Source organism: Heterodontus francisci, chromosome 21 (assembly GCF_036365525.1).
Source record: "Heterodontus francisci isolate sHetFra1 chromosome 21, sHetFra1.hap1, whole genome shotgun sequence".
NCBI lineage: Eukaryota > Metazoa > Chordata > Chondrichthyes > Heterodontiformes > Heterodontidae > Heterodontus > Heterodontus francisci.
In genome coordinates, this window is record NC_090391.1 from 36,972,246 (window position 1) to 36,990,942 (window position 18,697).

The following is an 18,697-nucleotide window of genomic DNA, read 5'->3' on the forward strand; positions in this document are numbered from 1 at the left end:
GTATAAAAAGCCTTGGGATTTTCCTTAATCCTGTTTGCCAATGATATTTCATGGCCGCTTTTAGCCCTCCTGACTCCTCACTTAAGTTCCTTCCTACTGTCTTTTTATTCCTCAAGGGCTTCGACTGTTCCTAGCCTTCCAGCCCTTACGAATGCTTCCTTTTTCTTTCTGACTTGGCTCACGATATCCCGCGTTACCCAAGTTTCCCGAAACTTGTCAAACTTATCCTTCTTCCTCACAGGAACATGCTGGTCCTGGATTCTAATCAACGGACGTTTGAAAGACTCCCACATGTCAGATGTTGATTTACCTTCAAACAGCCACCCCGAATCTAAATTCTTCAGTTCCTGCCCAATATTGTTATAATTAGCCTTCCCCCAATTTAGCACATTCACACGAGGACTACTCTTAGCCTTATCCACAAGTACCTTAAAACTTATGGAATTATGGTCACTGTTCCCGAAATGCTCCCCGACTGAAACTTCGACCTCCTGACCAGGCTCATTCCCCAATAAAAGGTCCAGTACGACCCCAACCCTAGTTGGACTATCTGCATATTGTTTCAAGAAACCCTCCTGGATGCTCCTTACAAATTTTACCCCATCCAAGCCCCGAGCACTAAGTGAGTCCCAGTCAAAAGAGGAGAAGTTAAAATCACCCTCCACTACAACATCAACTACTTTACATCTTTACAAAATCTGCCTACATTTGCGCTCCGCTACCTCCCGCTGGCTGTTGGGAGGCCTGCAGTAAACCCCTAACATCGTAACTGCACCCTTCATATTCCTGAACTCCTCCCATATTGCCTCGTTGCATGACCCCTCCGAGGTGTATTCCCACAGTACAGCTGTGATATTCTCCTTAACCAGTAATGCAACTCACCCACCCCTTTTACATCCCCCTCTATCCCGCCTGAAGCTTTCAAATGCTGGAACATTTAGCTGCCAACCCTGTCCTTCCCTCAACCAAGTCTCTGTAATTGCAGCAACATCATAGTTCCAAATATTAATCCAAGCTCTAGCTTCATCTGCCTTACCTGTTATACTTCTCTCATTGAAACAAATGCACTTCAGACCACGAGTCCCGCTGTACTCCGCAACATCTCCCTGCCTGCTCTTCCTCTTAGTCTTACTGGCCTTATTTACTAGTTCTCCCTCATTTATTTCACTTGCTGTCCTACTGCTCTGGTTCCCACCCCCCTGCCACACTAGTTTAAACCCTCCCGAGTGACGCTAGCAAACTTCGCAGCGAAGATATTTGTGCCCCTCCAGTTTATATGCAACCCGTCCTTCTTGTACATGTCCCACATCTCTCTGAAGAGTTCCCAGTGATCCAGATATCTGAAAACCTCCCTTCTACACCAGCTGTTCAGCCACGTGTTTAGCTGCACTATCTTCCTTTTTCTAACCTCAGTGACACGAGGCACAGGGAGCAATATTGAGATTACAACCCTAGAGGTCCTGTCCTTTAACTTTCTACTTTTCGCCCTAAACTCCCCCTGCAGTCTTCCTGCCTATGTCATTGGTACTGATGTGCACCACAACCTCTGGCTATTCAGCCTCCCCCTACAGAACTCCCCCTGTCCGTTTAGAGACGTCCCTGACCCGGGCACCAGGCAGGCAACATACCATCCTGGAGTCTCTTTCACGTCCACAGAAGCGCCTTTCTGTGCCCCTGACTATAGAGTCCCCTGTAACGATTGCTCTTCTGCGCTTTGTCCCTCCCTGCTGATCAACAGTGCCAGCCGTGGTGCCACTGCTCTGGCTGCTGCTGTTGTTTTGCCCTGATAGGCCATCCCGCCCAACAGTATCCAAAACGGAATACATGTTCAAGAGGGTGAGAGCCACAGTGGATTCCTGCACTGACTGCCTGCCCCTTCTAGCGATCACCCATCTATCTGCCTGCACCTTGGGTGTAACCACTTCTCTAAAACTCCTGTCTATGACGCTTTCTGCCAGCTGCATGCTCCAAAGTGCATCCAGTTGCCGCTCCAACCGATCCATGCGGTCTGTGAGGAGCTGCAATTGGGTACACTTCACGCAGATGTAGTCGTCCGGAACGCTGGAAGCGTCACGGACCTCTCACATCTCAAAGGTGAAGCACTTCACCCCTCTAACTGACCTTTCTAGCACTAATTAATAAATTAACTTCAAATAAATAAATACTTATTAAATCCTTACTAAATTATGTCACAATTAACTATATAGGATTAAATAAAAGGATAGGACTGGTCCTCAGGTTGAGGTCCTAAATCGACGGATGGCTAATTTCGATGATATCGGACGGAAACTCTCAAAAGTGGAATGGGAGAGACTGTTTGCAGGTAAAGGGACGTCTGGCAAGCGGGAGGCTTTTGACAGTGAGATAGGAAGAGTTCAGGGCCGGCATGTTCCTGTTAGATGTAAGGGCAAGGCTGCCAAGTTTAGGGAACTTTGGTTGACGAGGGATGTTGAGGTCAGGAAAAAGAAGGAGGCAGATGTCACGTGTAGGCAGCTGGAATCAAGCGAGTCCCTCGATGAGTATAGCTGATGTTGCAGTACACTTTAGAATGAAAGTAAGAGGGCGAAAAAGAACCATGAGATTTCCCTGGCAGACCCTAAAAGGTTCTATCAGTATATTAAGCGTAAAAGGGTCGCTAGGTTGAGAGTAGGTCCCATTACGGATCAGTGTGGTAATCCATGTGTGGAGCCACGGGAAATGGGCAAAGTCTTAAAAGAATACTTCTCGTCTGTACTTACCGTGGAGAAGGTCATGGAAGCAAGTGAGTTCAAGGGAGGGAACACCGATATCCTGGAGCATATCAAAATTACAAAGGATGAGGTGTTGGAGGTTTTGAAGCGCATTAAGGTGGATAAATCCCCAGAACCTGACCAGGTGTAGCCAAGGATATTATGGGAAGCAAGGGAGGAGATTGCTGGGGCCCTGGCAGAGATTTTTGTATCATCGTTATCCACGGGTGAGGTACAGGAAGACTGGAGGATAGCTAATGTTGCGCCTTTATTTAAGAAGGGCAGCAGGTATAAGCCAAGTAACTACAGGCCAGTGAGCCTTCCATCAGTGGTGGGAAAGTTATTGGAAGGGATTCTGAAAGAAAGCATTTATATGCATTTGGAAAGGCATGGTCTGATTAGGGATAGTCAGCATTGGGCTGTGCGTGGGAAATCATACCTCAAGAATTTGATTGTGTTTTCCGAGGAGGTGACCAAGAGGATCGAAGAGGGCAGGGCGATGGACGTTGTCTACATTGACTTTAGCAAGGCCTTTGACAATGTCCCGAATAGTAGGCTGGTCAGAAGGTTCAAACACATGGGATCCAGGGTGAGCTAGCAAATTGGATACAAAATTGGCTTGGTGATAGGAGGCAGAGGGTGGTAGTGGAGGTTTATCTTTCTGATTTAAGGCCCGTGACCAGTGGTGTGCTGCAGGGATCGGTGATGGGCCCTCGGTTGTTTGCCATATATATTCATGACTTGGATGTGAATGTCGGGGTCATGATTAGTAAGTTGACAGATGAGAGCAGAATTGGTGGTATAGTGGACAGTGAAGAAGGTTGTCTAAGGTTAGAACAGGATATAGATCAACTGGAAAAGTGGGAAAGGGATTAGCAAATGGAAGTTAACGCAGACTAGTGCGAAATAATGTATTTTGGGAAGTTAAACCATGGAAGGACATAAACAGTGAATGGCAGGGCCCTGGGAATTGTTCTTGATCAGAGAGACCTTGGGGTGCAAGTACAAAGTTCCCTGAAAGTGGCAACACAGGTAGACAGGGAGGTGAAGAAGGCATATGGCATGCTTGCCTTCATCGGCCGAGGCATTGAGTGCAAGAGTTGGGACGCCATGCTCCAGTTGTACATAACGTTGTTAAGGCCGCATTTGGAGTACTGTGTGCAGTTCTGGTCGCCGCACTGCAGGAAAGTTGTGATTAAGCTAGAGAGGGTGCAGAAAAGATTCACAAGGATGTTGTTGTCTGTTATGGAGGGCTTGAATTATAAAGGGAGATTGGATAGGCTGGGTCTATTTTCCCTGGAACAAAGGAGGTTAAAAGGGACATGACAGAGGTATATAAAGTTATGAGAGGCGTAAATAGAGTACATACCAGAGTCTGTTTCCCATGGTAGGGGTGACTAAAACTAGGGGGCATAGATTTAAGGTGAGAGGGAGGAGGTTTAAAGGGGATCAAAGGGGTAAATTTTTCACACAAATAATAGTGGGTATCCGGAATGAGCTGCCAGAGGAGGTGGTGGAGGGAGGAACAGTAGCAACATTTAAGAGGCATCTGGGCATGCATTTGGATGAGCAAGGCAGAGAGGGATATGGAATTAATGCAGGCAGGTGGGATTAGTATAGATAGGCATTATGGTCGGCATGGACTCGGTGGGCTGAAGGGTCTGTTTCTATGCTGTACGACTCGATGATTCTAAATAAATAATTGGCACCGAGCTACGTAAGGAGATATTAGGCTAGGTGACCATAGAGGTGGTCAAAAAAGTTGGTTTTAAGGAGCATCTTCAAACAGGAAAGAGAGGTTTTGAGACGAAGAGGTATGGAAAGGATCCAGCGTCAGCGTCAATCTCTGTCTTCTCTGTTCTATCAAACACTCCCAGGGCAGGTGCAGTGTGGGGTTGGATATCGAGTAAAGCTGCCTCTATATTATGTCTCTATTTCTCCCCCTCCAGCCAGATGGAGAGAGTAATAGTGAGGAAGACAGGGATAAATACAGAGAGACAATAACAGCGAGAGGGAAGGATAGCAATGGGGAAAGAATACTGGAGAGAACAAGGAAGAGACTGGGATGGACAGTGTCGGTCAGTGTTCCCGCAAAGCTTAGTGCAGCAGCTTGGAAGGTACCATGCAGGTCCTGTTCCGTGATAAATTACACACATCTGCTCAGATCCATTAAAAACTTAAAGGGGCCGCGCACAGGGCAAAAACATGGCCGCACAAAGCAACAAAATTTCCAAGGGAACATTTGAGCAAGCTGTGGCTCAGTATGTAGTAATCTTGCCTCTGAGTTCAATAATTGTAGGTCCAGGGCAGTGCACAACATCTAGGCTGATGGTACCCATCAGAAAATCAGAACAGACCAGCGAGACTCAGAACATGAATCTTGTGTTGAATTTGTCTGCCTCGCTTTCTGGAATACTTTAGTGTTTGTTCAGAATGGTGACCCAGTGATTCATTTCCCCTGTGGGTTGACTGTTATCCGAAAATAAATGATACCATCCTATTGCATCATTAAGGTACCGTCCGCATTGAGCGCAACAACATTTGCAGCGTCCCATAATATAATATACTTTGCTGGGAATGGGATCAGGATTTGATATTTTCAAAACACTGAGGTAAACTGGAACTCCCCTCGACACTAATATCAGTGTTTTTAATCAGCTCTGGGAGGAAAGTAAACCGAGAGACCATCAAGCAGTAATCAATGTCAGATTTGATTGATTACTGTGGATTAATCAATTACATTATACAAAGCCTACAGAATATGCTGTTAAATATCAGGAAACAGGTTTCTTACCATCCTGCATAAGGAATTACATCCTCTGCAGCTGTAGTGTCACCAAAAGTAGCCAACTTAAAATGGCTAACAGATGTAGGTGGAGTTTTACTGTGGTTCTGAGAGAGGAGAGAGAAACAGGCATAGACACACATACACCGAAACAGAGGGACAAAGGGACAAAGTATGAAAGAAGAATATTTCGATTTCCAGAAGGTATTCGCCCCTAAAACACTCACACTTGCCCTCCAACAAAGGACTGGGCAGAGAATGGGAATGTTACTGATTGCTACAACTTGTCTCATCCTCTCTCTATGTCTCTTCCTTTCTCATGTCTGCCCCTATCCACCTTCCCCTGTTTCGGTATCTCTGTCCATATCTCCCTCGCTCTTTATAACTCTCTCTCTCTACCTAGTTCTGTATCTCCCCACATCCCCCCCCCCTCTCTCTCTGTCCCTCCCTTTATCTCTCACTCCACCTCTGACTCTCTCTTTGTGCCAACGTGTGTAAATAGAGATACAGCTGGGCCAGGTCTCTTCCGTAAGGAAATTGTTCGACCATTTCACTTCAGATTCCATTGCACTATTACTGAGACCATCTTACATTTCCATATTTTTATGAATTACTTGAATTTGAATTCCATCAGCCACTATGATGAGATTTGAGCCCATGTCCTCAAGGCATTAGCATGGGCTACTGGATTATTAGCTCAGTGACAATACCAGTACACCACCCTGTCACTCTGTCATCAAGCTAACGGAAGCTCCTTTGACTGAGAGCTGCTTCAGTTGATGTTCAGCTCTGCTCTTTAGCACCGTCATTTTTGAGAAAAGAATTATGCCTCTTCTGCAAAGATAACCAGCCTCATTAGGTCCGTCGTTGAATAAAATATTACAAAATCAAGTTTACAATCATCTCAGCGTTCTGTGCATTGAATAGAAAGTTTTCCACCATGTCGTGAGTTTAGACTGTGGAATCTGGAACGGATTTTAGTGCTAGAACATGGAAACATTCACGACACTAAGATTGGTGGAGTAGCAGATAGTGAAGGGGACTGTCAGAGAATACAGCAGAATATAGATAGATTGGAGAGTTGGGCAGAGAAATGGCAGATGGAGTTCAATCAGGGCAAATGCGAGGTGATGCATTTTGGAAGATCCAATTCAAGAGTGAACTATACAGTAAATGGAAAAGTCCTGGGGAAAATTGATGTCCAGAGAGATTTGGGTGTTCAGGTCCACTGTTCCCTGAAGGTGGCAACGCAGGTAAATAGAGTGGTCAAGAAGGCATACGGCATGCTTTCCTTCATCGGACGGGGCATTGAGTACAAGAGTTGGCAGGTCATGTTACAGTTGTATAGGACTTTGGTTCGGCCACATTTGGAATACTGCGTACAGTTCTGGTCGCCACATTATCAAAAGGATGTGGATGCTTTGGAGAGGGTGCAGAGGAGGTTCACCAGGATGTTGCCTGGTATGGAGGGCGCTAGCTATGACGAGAGGTTGAGCAGATTAGGATTATTTTCATTAGAAAGACGGAGGTTGAGGGGGGACCTGATTGAGGTGTACAAAATCATGAGAGGTATAGACAGGGTGGATAGCAAGAGGCTTTTTCCCAGAGTGGGGGTTTCAATTACTAGAGGACACGAGTTCAAAGTGAAAGGGGAAAAGTTTAGGGGGGATATGCGTGGAAAGTTCTTTACGCAGAGGGTGGTGGGCACCTGGAACGCATTGCCAGCGGAGGTGGTAGATGCGGGCACGATGGAGTCTTTTAAGATGTATCTAGACAGATACATGAATGGGCAGGAAGAAAAGAGATACAGAAGCTTAGAAAATAGGCGACATGTTTAGAGAGAGGATCTGGATCGGCGCAGGCTTGGAGGGCCGAAGGGCCTGTTCCTGTGCTGTAATTATCTTTGTTCTTTGTTCTTTGTTCTTTCTATGATTTAACTAATTTAGCAATTAGATTGAGTAGGTATTGCACGACCTTCTTCAGCTCCTCTCTGAATTTACTTTGTGTGACAACGTAAATACACGTGTTGGTGCAGGAGCTGAGAAGCTGCAGCATTGCTGCTGTTTCCCTTGTGATATAGAGAGGGTCGTTGGTGGAGGAAGGATATAGCTTTGTAATTCGCTGATAGATGTAAACGACAACCTGCGTCACCCATAACAGTATAAAACTGCCAGATATACTAAACAGTAAAATGATGGATTTTTTTCGATTCTTCATCTCTGGGTCATTGCGATTCTCTCCACTGCTGAGGCCCCAGAGTCCCCTGCCGAGTCTACTGGCCGTTAAAATACGTCTGGCCGTCAGAGCATTGAGCAGCAACATCATAAAGAACGGGACACAAGGATTTAAAATGCGGTGAAGCAACTCAAACGCAGTCCATTGGGGGGAATTATAGAAGCTCTGTTTCGGGATACAGTACCAGGGAACATTATCAATTATATATTCCGGTTCATACATAAAGTACCAGGGAACACATTCTAAAGAGCACAGCACACTCACTGTTCCAATAACAACAGCCGCTGTTCTCTCAGTGCAATATTTTGTCTTCAGCTTCTCATCACAAATGGTTACAAATCGATCAAAGGTGAAAGCAACTGTCAGCCAGACAGAGATCATTGTGCTTGCAAAAATCAGGAAATTAACTGAACTGCAAATGGAAGTAATGGACAGGAATGAATCTGGGAAATAAATCAACGGAATCCACCTCAATATGGGATCTGTGATGACGACCAGGAGATCAGCCACTGCCATTCCCACCATGTAGCGAGTGATACATTTGGAGAGACCACACTTTCCTCGGGGCAGAATCAGAATCGCCACCAGGTTAACTGAAAGAGATAAAAAGGGAAGCAGGAAAATTACTGATCAGACCTCAAACTAAAACAGCAGTTTGACAGGATCTGGGGTGAAATTTGCAGCTTTGTTGCAGCATCCAGAACTTTCTGAAGAGAATGGTTTTGAATGCAATATAAATTATTCATTGAGAAATTGATTTGTAAAAATAAAGGTGAAATATAATGATCACTGGATACAGTGAGGCCGTCGTGTCAGTGCGGAAGGGAGATGGGGATTTTCAAACAAGCAATCCAATGGTTTAAATCTAGTTTAGCCTCCAGATCAATGGCCGAGATAGTGAGGGTAAAGGGGGGCCTTTTTTCTTTTATGGTTAAGAGAGAGAGCAGGGGCTGTCTCAAAACGTAAAAAGGTCGGAAGCCGCTGCGGTGACTTCAGATCAGGAGGAAGAGGCCGATGGAGGCTGAAAAATTGAGTAGATTGGAGGGAGAGAGAGAAAAGGTCATTTGGGGACTGGAAGGGAGGCGGGTCCTGAAGGGTTTGGAAAGTAAACAAAGTAAAGCAAGGAATGCAGTCAGTAAATAACTGGTTCCACTCAGTTATTTACTCAGTTCAGAAATAATGAAGAGGAACATTCACTCAAAGAGGTTGAGGATATGATGCGGTTAAACGCATAGGGAGCGAGTCCCGCAGTAAAACTCACCCAATCTGGTAAAATGCTCATCATACCTTCAATGCACAGTTTCACTGTCATTGTTCTGGAAAGTTCAGCATTTCATCTTTGTCGATTATTCACACTATGGCTTCTCTCCCTAGCTTTCTCCTTCGATCATGTCTCTCTGTCTGTTTCATTCTCCATATTCCTTCTCGTTTGCTCTCTATCTCAGTCAACTTTATCTATCCACAGCTCGTATGCTCTCCAATCACTTCTCCAGATTATCCAAGCCTCCACATGTTCACTCAACATGATTATTCAGGTAAACCACCCTCCACAATCCAGCATGAATACAGCTCAGAATGTTCTGATGAAAGGTCACGGATCTGAAACGTTAACTTTTTTTCTCACTCTCCAGATGCTGACAGATCTTCTGTGTGTTGAGAGCACTTTCTGTTTTAATTTCAGATTTCCAGCATCTGCAGTATTTTGCTTTTATTTACATATGCAACACAATGTCTCTGTGTGGATCACAATTTTCGTTTATCTTACATTGCCAGGACACAGCATTATTCCGATCCAGAAACTGTATCCCAAGTACCAATTTCAATCCACATGAAGGCTGCTTTCTCAAGTGACCCTCAGCACACATTCGGATCCCAAGTTGTGCTTCATACTTATTGTTACGACCGAGACTAGAGGCTTGCACTGTTAATTCAGTCCAACCACTCCACAGTCACAACATATTCTTTAAATGGCGTTAACAGTTTACTGTAGTCGCGAATTCCACAAGCTCACCACTCTGTGAGAAGTAATTTCTCCTCATCTCAGTCCTGAAAGGTTTACCCCGTATCCTTAAACTATGACCCCTGGTTCTGTACTCTCCCACCATCGGGAACATCCTTCCTGCATCGACCCTGCCAAGTACTGTCAGAATTTTATAGATTTCTGAGAGAACCCCGCTCACTCATCTGAACTCCAGCGAATATAAACCGAAGCGACTCAATCTCTCCCCATACATCAGTCCCGCCAGCACAGGATTAACTCTATCTACAATACATAGAATAAGTAAAATGTAGTGCCTCTTCCAGACAGAATCCACGTTATTTGAAATTTCGTCACCTGCACTTTTTTTTTTTTTAGTTTCGGTGACTGCAGCTTGGATAGCAACGGAGGTGCGTGAACGGGCTTACAGCTGGGAAGTCAATTTCAGCGTAAGTTTAAAAGTGAATTCCCTTTTGTTTTCGGAGGACCAGGGGACTGCTGGGTAAGGAAAAGGTATATATTTGTGTGGTTTAGAATCTCTTTCTTTTAGTTTCGGTGACTGCAGCTTGGATAGCAACGGAGGTGCGTGAACGGGCTTACAGCTGGGAAGTCAATTTCAGCGTAAGTTTAAAAGTGAATTCCCTTTTGTTTTCGGAGGACCAGGGGACTGCTGGGTAAGGAAAAGGTATATATTTGTGTGGTTTAGAATCTCTTTCTTTTAGTTTCGGTGACTGCAGCTTGGATAGCAACGGAGGTGCGTGAACGGGCTTACAGCTGGGAAGTCAATTTCAGCGTAAGTTTAAAAGTGAATTCCCTTTTGTTTTCGGAGGACCAGGGGACTGCTGGGTAAGGAAAAGGTATATATTTGTGTGGTGGCTGCACCCGAGACACTACACGTGTAGTGTCTCCCACCCACCCTCCTCCTCTAACCAAAAAAAAAGGACTCTGGTGTGTTGATAAGGTAAGCTTTTTATTTGGGAAATTCTGTCCGTTGGATTGCTAACCTAACAAGTTTTGACTTTTTGTTTTTTTGGTTTTTCAGTAGATTTGTTGGGAATTTGGAATAGTGGGAATGGAGATTAAGGCAGTTGTATGTTCCTCCTGCAGAATGTGGGAGGTAAGGGTCGCCAAGAGTGTCCCTGCTGACTGCATCTGCGGGAAGTGCACCCAACTCCATTCCTCGAGAACCGCGTTAGGGAACTGGAGCTGGAGCTGGATGAACTTCGGATCATTCGGGAGGCGGAGGAGGTTATTGAGAGGAGTTATGGGGAGGTAGTCACACCTCAGGTAAAAGAAGTAGGTAGATGGGTTACCGTCAGGGGAAGGAGAGGGAACCAGCAGGCAGTGCAGGGATCCCCTGTGGCTGTTTCCCTCAACAACAGGTATACCGTTTTGGATACTGTTGGGGGGGGGGACTTACCAGGGGTAAGCAATGGGGTACAGATATCTGGCACAGAGTATCTCCCTGTTGCTCAGAAGGGAAGGGGGAAGAGGAGCAGAACATTAGTCATTGGGGACTCCATAGTTAGGGGAACAGATAGGAAGTTCTGTGGGAACGAGAGAGACTCACGGTTGGTATGTTGCCTCCCAGGTGCCAGGGTACGTGATGTCTCTGATCGTGTTTTTGGGATCCTTAATGGGGAGGGGGAGCAGCCCCAAGTCGTGGTCCACATAGGCACCAACGACATAGGTAGGAAGAGAGATGGGGATTTAAGACAGAAATTTAGGGAGCTAGGGTGGAAGCTTCGAGCAAGAACAAACAGAGTTGTTATCTCTGGGTTGTTGCCCGTGCCACGTGATAGCGAAGCGAGGAATAGGGAGAGAGAGGAGTTGAACACGTGGCTGCAGGGATGGTGCAGGAGGGAGGGATTTGGTTTCCTGGATAATTGGGGCTCTTTCTGGGGTAGGTGGGACCTCGACAAACAGGATGGTCTTCACCTGAACCAGAGGGGTACCAATATCCTGGGGGGGAGGTTTGCTAGTGCTCTTCGGGGGGGGTTTAAACTAATTCAGCAGGGGAATGGGAACCCAAATTGTAGTGCCAGTGTACAGGATGTTGAGAGTAGTGAGGTCAGGGATATGGTTACAAGGACGCAAGAGGGCACTGGCAAGCAAGAACCTGGTTTAAAGTGTGTCTATTTCAACGCCAGGAGCATCCGGAATAAGGTGGGTGAGCTTGCAGCATGGGTTGGTACCTGGGATCTCGATGTAGTGGCCATTTCGGAGACATGGGTAGAGCAGGGGCAGGAATGGATGTTGCAGATTCCGGGATTTAGATGTTTCAGTAAGAACAGAGAAGATGGTAAAAGACGGGGGGGGGGGGTGTGGCATTGTTAATCAAGGAGAGTATTACAGCGACAGAAAGGACGTTTGAGGACTCGTCTACTGAGGTAGTATGGGCTGAGGTTAGAAACAGGAGAGGTGAGGTTACCCTGTTGGGAGTCTTTTATATACCTCCGAATAGTTCCAGAGATGTAGAGGAAAGGATAGCGAAGATGATTCTCGACAGGGGTGAGAGTAACAGGGTAGTTGTTATGGGGGACTTTAACTTTCCAAATATCGACTGGAAATACTATAGTTCGAGTACTTTAGATGGGTCAGTTTTTGTCCAGTGTGTGTCGGAGGGTTTTCTGACACAGTATGTAGACAGGCCAACCAGGGGCGATGACACATTGGATTTGGTACTGGGAAATGAACCCGGCCAGGTGTGAGATTTAGATGTAGGTGAGCACTTTGGTGACAGTGATCACAATTCGGTTAGGTTTACCTTAGCGATGGGCAGGGACAGGTATATACTGCAGGGCAAGAATTATAACTGGGGGAAAGGAAATTATGATGCGATTAGGCAAGATTTAGGATGCGTAGGATGGGGACGGAAACTGCAGGGGATGGGAACAATCGAAATGTGGAGCTTATTCAAGGAGCAGCTACTGCGTGTCCTTGATAAGTATGTACCTGTGAGGCAGGGAGGAAGTTGTCGTGCGAGGGAGCCGTGGTTTACTAAAGAAGTTGAAGCGCTTGTCAAGAGGAAGAAGAAGGCTTATGTTAGGATGAGACGTGAAGGCTCAGTTCGGGCGCTTGAGAGCTACAAGCTAGCCAGGAAGGATCTAAAGGGAGAGCTAAGAAGAGCAAGGAGAGGACACGAGAAGTCATTGGTGGATCGGATCAGGGAAAACGCTAAGGCTTTCTATAGGTATATCAGGAATAAAAGAATGACTAGAGTTAGATTAGGGCCAATCAAGGATAGTAGTGGGAAGTTGTGTGTGGAATCAGAGGAGATAGGGGAAGTGTTAAATGAATATTTTGCGTCAGTATTTACAGTAGAGAAAGAAAATGTTGTTGAGAATACTGAGATTCAGGCTACGAGGCTAGATGGGATTGAGGTTCACAAGGAGGAGGTGTTAGCAATTTTGGAAAGTGTGAAAATAGATAAGTCCCCTGGGCCAGATGGGATTTATCCTAGGATTCTCTGGGAAGCTAGGGTAGAGATTGCAGAGCCTTTGTCCTTGATCTTTATGTCGTCATTGTCGACAGGAATAGTGCCGGAAGAGTGGAGGATTGCAAATGTTGTCCCCTTGTTCAAGAAGGGGAGTAGAGACAGCCCTGGAAATTATAGACCTGTGAGCCTTACTTCGTTTGTGGGTAAAATGTTGGAAAAGGTTATAAGAGACAGGATTTATAATCATCTTGAAAAGAATAAGTACATTAGAGATGGTCAGCACGGTTTTGTGACGGGTAGGTCGTGCCTCACAAACCTTATTGAGTTTTTCGAGAAGGTGACCAAACAGGTGGATGAGGGTAAAGCAGTGGATGTGGTGTATATGGATTTCAGTAAGGCGTTTGATAAGGTTCCCCACGGTATGCTATTGCCGAAAATACGCAAGTATGGGGTTGAAGGTGATTTGGAGCTTTGGATCAGAAATTGGCTAGCGGAAAGAAGACAGAGGGTGGTGGTTGATGGTAAATGTTCATCCTGGAGTTGAGTTACTAGTGGTGTACCGCAAGGATCTGTTTTGGGGCCATTGCTGTTTGTCATTTTTATAAATGACCTGGAAGAGGGTGTAGAAGGGTGGGTTAGTAAATTTGCAGATGACACTAAGGTCGGTGGAGTTGTGGATAGTGCCGAAGGATGTTGTAGGGTACAGAGAGACATAGATAGGCTGCAGAGCTGGGCTGAGAGATGGCAAATGGAGTTTAATGCGGAAAAGTGTGAGGTGATTCACTTTGGAAGGAGTAACAGGAATGCAGAGTACTGGGCTAATGGGAAGATTCTTGGTAGTGTAGATGAACAGAGAGATCTTGGTGTCCAGGTGCATAAATCCCTGAAGGTTGCTAACCAGGTTAATAGGGCTGTTAAGAAGGCATATGGTGTGTTAGCTTTTATTAGTCGGGGGGTCGAGTTTCGGAGCCACGAGGTCATGCTGCAGCTGTACAAAACTCTGGTGAGACCGCACCTGGAGTATTGCGTGCAGTTCTGGTCACCGCATTATAGAAAGGATGTGGAAGCCATGGAAAGGGTGCAGAGGAGATTTACTAGGATGTTGCCTGGTATGGAGGGAAGGTCTTACGAGGAAAGGCTGAGGGACTTGAGGTTGTTTTCGTTGGAGAGAAGGAGGAGGAGAGGTGACTTAATAGAGACATATAAGATAATCAGAGGGTTAGATAGGGTGGATAGTGAGCGTCTTTTTCCTCGGATGGTGATGGCAAACACGAGGGGACATAGCTTCAAGTGGTGATAGATATAGGACATATGTGAGAGGTAGTTTCTTTACTCAGAGAGTAGTAAGGGCGTGGAATGCCCTGCCTGCAGCAGTAGTAGATTCGCCAACTTTAAGGGCATTTAAGTGGACATTGGATAGACACATGGATGAAAATGGAATCGTGTAGGTCAGATGGTTTCACAGATCGGCGCAACATCGAGGGCCGAAGGGCCTGTACTGCGCTGTAATATTCTAATCTAAAAAAAAAGTCCAGAGTAAGATTGTTGGTTTGTTCAGTCAACAAAACTACAACATCAACCCTGCGATTTATAATCTGCAACTAACTAGAAGGGCTCAGGATTCCAACAAATCCAGTCTAAACTGATACAGCATAAAATCAACACATTTACAATGAATTCCTCTGATATTAAATGAATAGAACCGTCGTGAATCAGAGAAGGAAATGCTAAAGGATGAGAAGCCAGCTCAGTTCAGTTGCCAGACCTCTGAAGTAGCGTCAGATTCCCGCAAGGAAATACTTCAGAAAAGTGATAACCAATAAAATTTGCAGCCCGCACATCCGGCACCAAGTCACGAAGCATCGCTGATTCCAAATGCGGCGGCTCATTAGCATGGCCTTGGAGGTTGCCCCGCAACTCCCGATAACGCGGAGATAACGGGAGAGCAGTCACTGGGAACGGCATCCGGCAGCAATGCCCAGGCGCCGGCGTCGTTTTTAAAGCCCTGAATGATCACTTAAATTTTCAGAGGCACCGTTAATTTAACGTTTAGAAAATTGAATAAGAAAACATTTCCATGCCCTCTCCCAGCACCCCCAATGGAATTACACATCATTCCTGCCCTTTGTCCCACTACCCTCTACCCCCGCCCCCCCAAATACCTACTCTTAATATTTGACCTTCCACCTGCCTCCCCCAAATTTCGGAACCTTTGACCTTTACACCTTCCCATTACCACTTCGCCCAATCTGCAGCATTGTAACCCCGCTCCCACCCCCACCCCCGCCGCACTAGGAAAATGATCCACCCCTCCCCACATGTGTCGCGCCTCATTTCCCCGAACGGGGATTGGAAGTTGCGGCATTACCAACCGCCCCAATGACGAGCCAAACCTGCTGGCAGAATCGCTGAGGCCTGCACATTAATGAAAGAAAGGTACATATTTGCATATTATGAAGCTGCAGCCGCTGAGATTGGGAAGGGTCATACCGGCTGCGGGGTCGGTGCGATCTGGTGCGATCTTCATGCCCCCTTCCCCCCATCTACTGTTCTCAGATTCGGGGACCCTTTAAAATCCAGCCCTTAAAGTTGTGGAACCAGGACACTGAACTGCCTCATTATAAATCACCAAAATTCGATTCATGAAGCAATATCACCTCTCAGGTTAGTTCCACAACACCTGATCCTCTGATAACTGCTCTTAGAACCTTTGAAGGAAACTCACCGAGATTACTGTGTACAGTTCTGTTCTCCTTATTTAAGAACGAATATACATGCATTGAGGGAGGTTCAGAGAAGGTTCTTTCCGATGACTCCTGGTGTTCTAGGGGCTTTCGTGCGAGGAAAGGTTGAATAGTTTCGGCCAATATACTTCAGAGTTTACAAGTATTGGACAAATATTGAAATATAGAATTCCGAGGAAGCTTCACAGGCGGATGGTGAGAGGATGTTTCTCCTCGAGGGGGAATCTGGAACTAGGGGGCAAAAGATGCATATTTCAAGTGGAGCTGAGGAGGAATTCATTTTCTGTGAGAGTCATGAACCTTTGGAATTCTCGACCCCAGAGAGCTGCGCAGGCGGAGTCATTGATTATATTCAAGGCTAAGATAGAGAGATATTTGAACTATAGGCTAGTCAAGAGCTATGGAGAACAAGCGAGAAAATGGTTTTGAGACTGAAATCAAATCACAAATCTTCTTAATGTATTGTGGAGGAGGATCGAGGGGCCAAATGGCCGACGCCTGTTCCTATTGCTTATATTCTTACGTACTTAGCCCGAGAAACTGATCCCAATACATCCATTTGAAATATTAATCTCATCTCGTTCTGAGGGATAGATCAACAAAAATCATTACAGATAAAAGAACTCATACAAGCCCGAACATGTAGAATCCAAAGACATTCTAACAAAGGGCAAGAAATTCGGTCTAGTGGATAATCCAATACTAATGCAAGGATTTGATGAACAAAGATCATCACAGTCATTATGCCTCTGCAACAGCACAAAATTTGCAGAGCCTTCAGACAGTCCATAATTCAACTGACCGAACTGAACAGACGACTGTGTAAACCATTCAGCAAGGAAAACATTATCAAATATAGCAGTCGATTTTATATTGATTTGCAACATTAACAACTGGAGACAGCAGCTTACCGGGAACTCCAATGTTCGCTAGAAATGGATAGTAAATATCCTCAATCTGATATATTACTGGATATACCATTTCTGTGAGAAGCAGCAACTGATGTTGTTCTGATTTCCAAAGCTCTGGTAGTCGCTTGGAGCTGGTACATACTAATAGGCCCTGATTTATACAGGGGACAAGTCTCTACTGACATGGTTATACCCCTGATCATTGCTATTAGTGACAATCACTTGAACAAGCACATAACATCAGCTGCCTTGTCTGCGATGTAATTAAAATGGTGCCTACAAAATAAATTTATCTAAGTCCAGCAAAATATTATAATCAGATCTCTCTTGGGGATAAGGCTGAAAAACGTAATCCTACAAGGCAGATCTGACAATAATGAACAGCTTCACATGCCATGTAATTGAAATGACAATGTTCACTCCCAATGATTCATGAATAAATGCTACGGATTTCTCCACAGTATACACTGAATCTAGGGACACAAGGAGTTAAAATGTAAACTTTGACACGAGGATAGTTAAATCCATGTTCAGGATTACAGCTGAGAACTTACTATGGGTGATATTAGGGGACAGACTCTGAGCATGCTCCATTGACATTCCTCTCTGTTATTTTATCAGTTCATTCTACAGTGGTTAAATGCTCCAGTAAAATAAGAACTGGACCATTTCCTGACAATATTACTCCAATTCACTCCTCACTGGCAACCCAAACTCCACCTTCCATCAGTCAAAAACACGACCGTGCATCTCCATTCCCGAAAAGGTCCAGAAATTCGCACAACGCAATGGTTTTCACTGACCCGCATTAGCTTTCAAATTGCTCAACGGTTTAAATGTGAAATTCTCGTCCTCAGCTTAAAACCTGCATCAAACCTCTCCCATGATCTCTCCATACCTCTGACATTGTGCACATTAGATGGGACTGCCCTTTTTTGGTTCCTGTCTTACCAATACCATAATAGTCACACATTCCCCTGCAATGAATTCTCTCCACCTACCAGCACTATTAATTCGCCTGTGCCTGAACTTACGATTTTGCCTCCTCCTCTTCCACATCTACATGCTTCCCAATGTCAACAGCACATACAGACACGGGGTCACCTTCCATGTGTGTCCTGACAGTACCCTGGTCCAGCTCTCGTCCATCTCTCTCGGCCCTCCACTGCCTCTGTGTGACCAGACTCCAACTGTCTGTTTAGCAGGAGCTGCAATTTTATCCAAGTTACTATATGAAATACTAAATCAATCATCTTTCGCTCCACCACAATTCCATGCTCATTTCAGTTATTCCATTCCCCATGCGAACTGTTCTGTCAGGCTGAATAAATATATATTTAAAAGTTCATCCTGTTGTTCTCTGACCTGACCCTCAGATCTCAATCATAAAATATATCAATTTCCGCCTGCCTAACATTGCCAGCTTCTCTCACTGCCTCGGTCCATCTGTCACTGAAACACTCATTCACTGCATCTATCTCTGCATCTTGGAGGTGAGGACGTGGAAAGCTATTGGAGAAAATTCGTGACTTTCTTGTACTGTGGAACTGTTTGGCACCATCTTATTGATAATCCTATTGAGAGGATTAGTCCTTACTATTGTTGTTACATATGCTAATTAACTTGTAGCTTTTTAGATGTACAAACATAGAATGAGATTTAATTGTTGTTCATGTTTAATTTGCATTAAATCGTGAATTGAGAATGGAAGGCTCAAAGCTGAAGAACGTGATTTGGAGGTGAAGGATAAGTTTAACCAAAGGGATTTTATTAATTAATCGAGTTTGAATCAATTTTCACCAGCTTCTGTTTTGGGGTTTCACCAGTGTTGTCATCTTGTTCGGGCTTTGCAACAGTTTACTGCAGATGTAACCAA

At 45.2% G+C, this 18,697-nt stretch overlaps 1 protein-coding gene across 1 annotated transcript; it reads right to left on the reverse strand.

The window, feature by feature from the left end:
* Nucleotides 1-7,440: 7,440 nt before the first annotated feature.
* LOC137381093 (probable G-protein coupled receptor 139) lies at nt 7,441-9,061 on the reverse strand. Its single transcript, XM_068053482.1, has 2 exons — nt 9,037-9,061; nt 7,441-8,342 (listed from the first exon to the last, which is right to left on the reverse strand). Exons 1-2 carry the CDS (start codon nt 9,059-9,061, stop codon nt 7,441-7,443), a joined length of 927 nt encoding a protein of 308 aa, XP_067909583.1.
* Nucleotides 9,062-18,697: the final 9,636 nt, after the last annotated feature.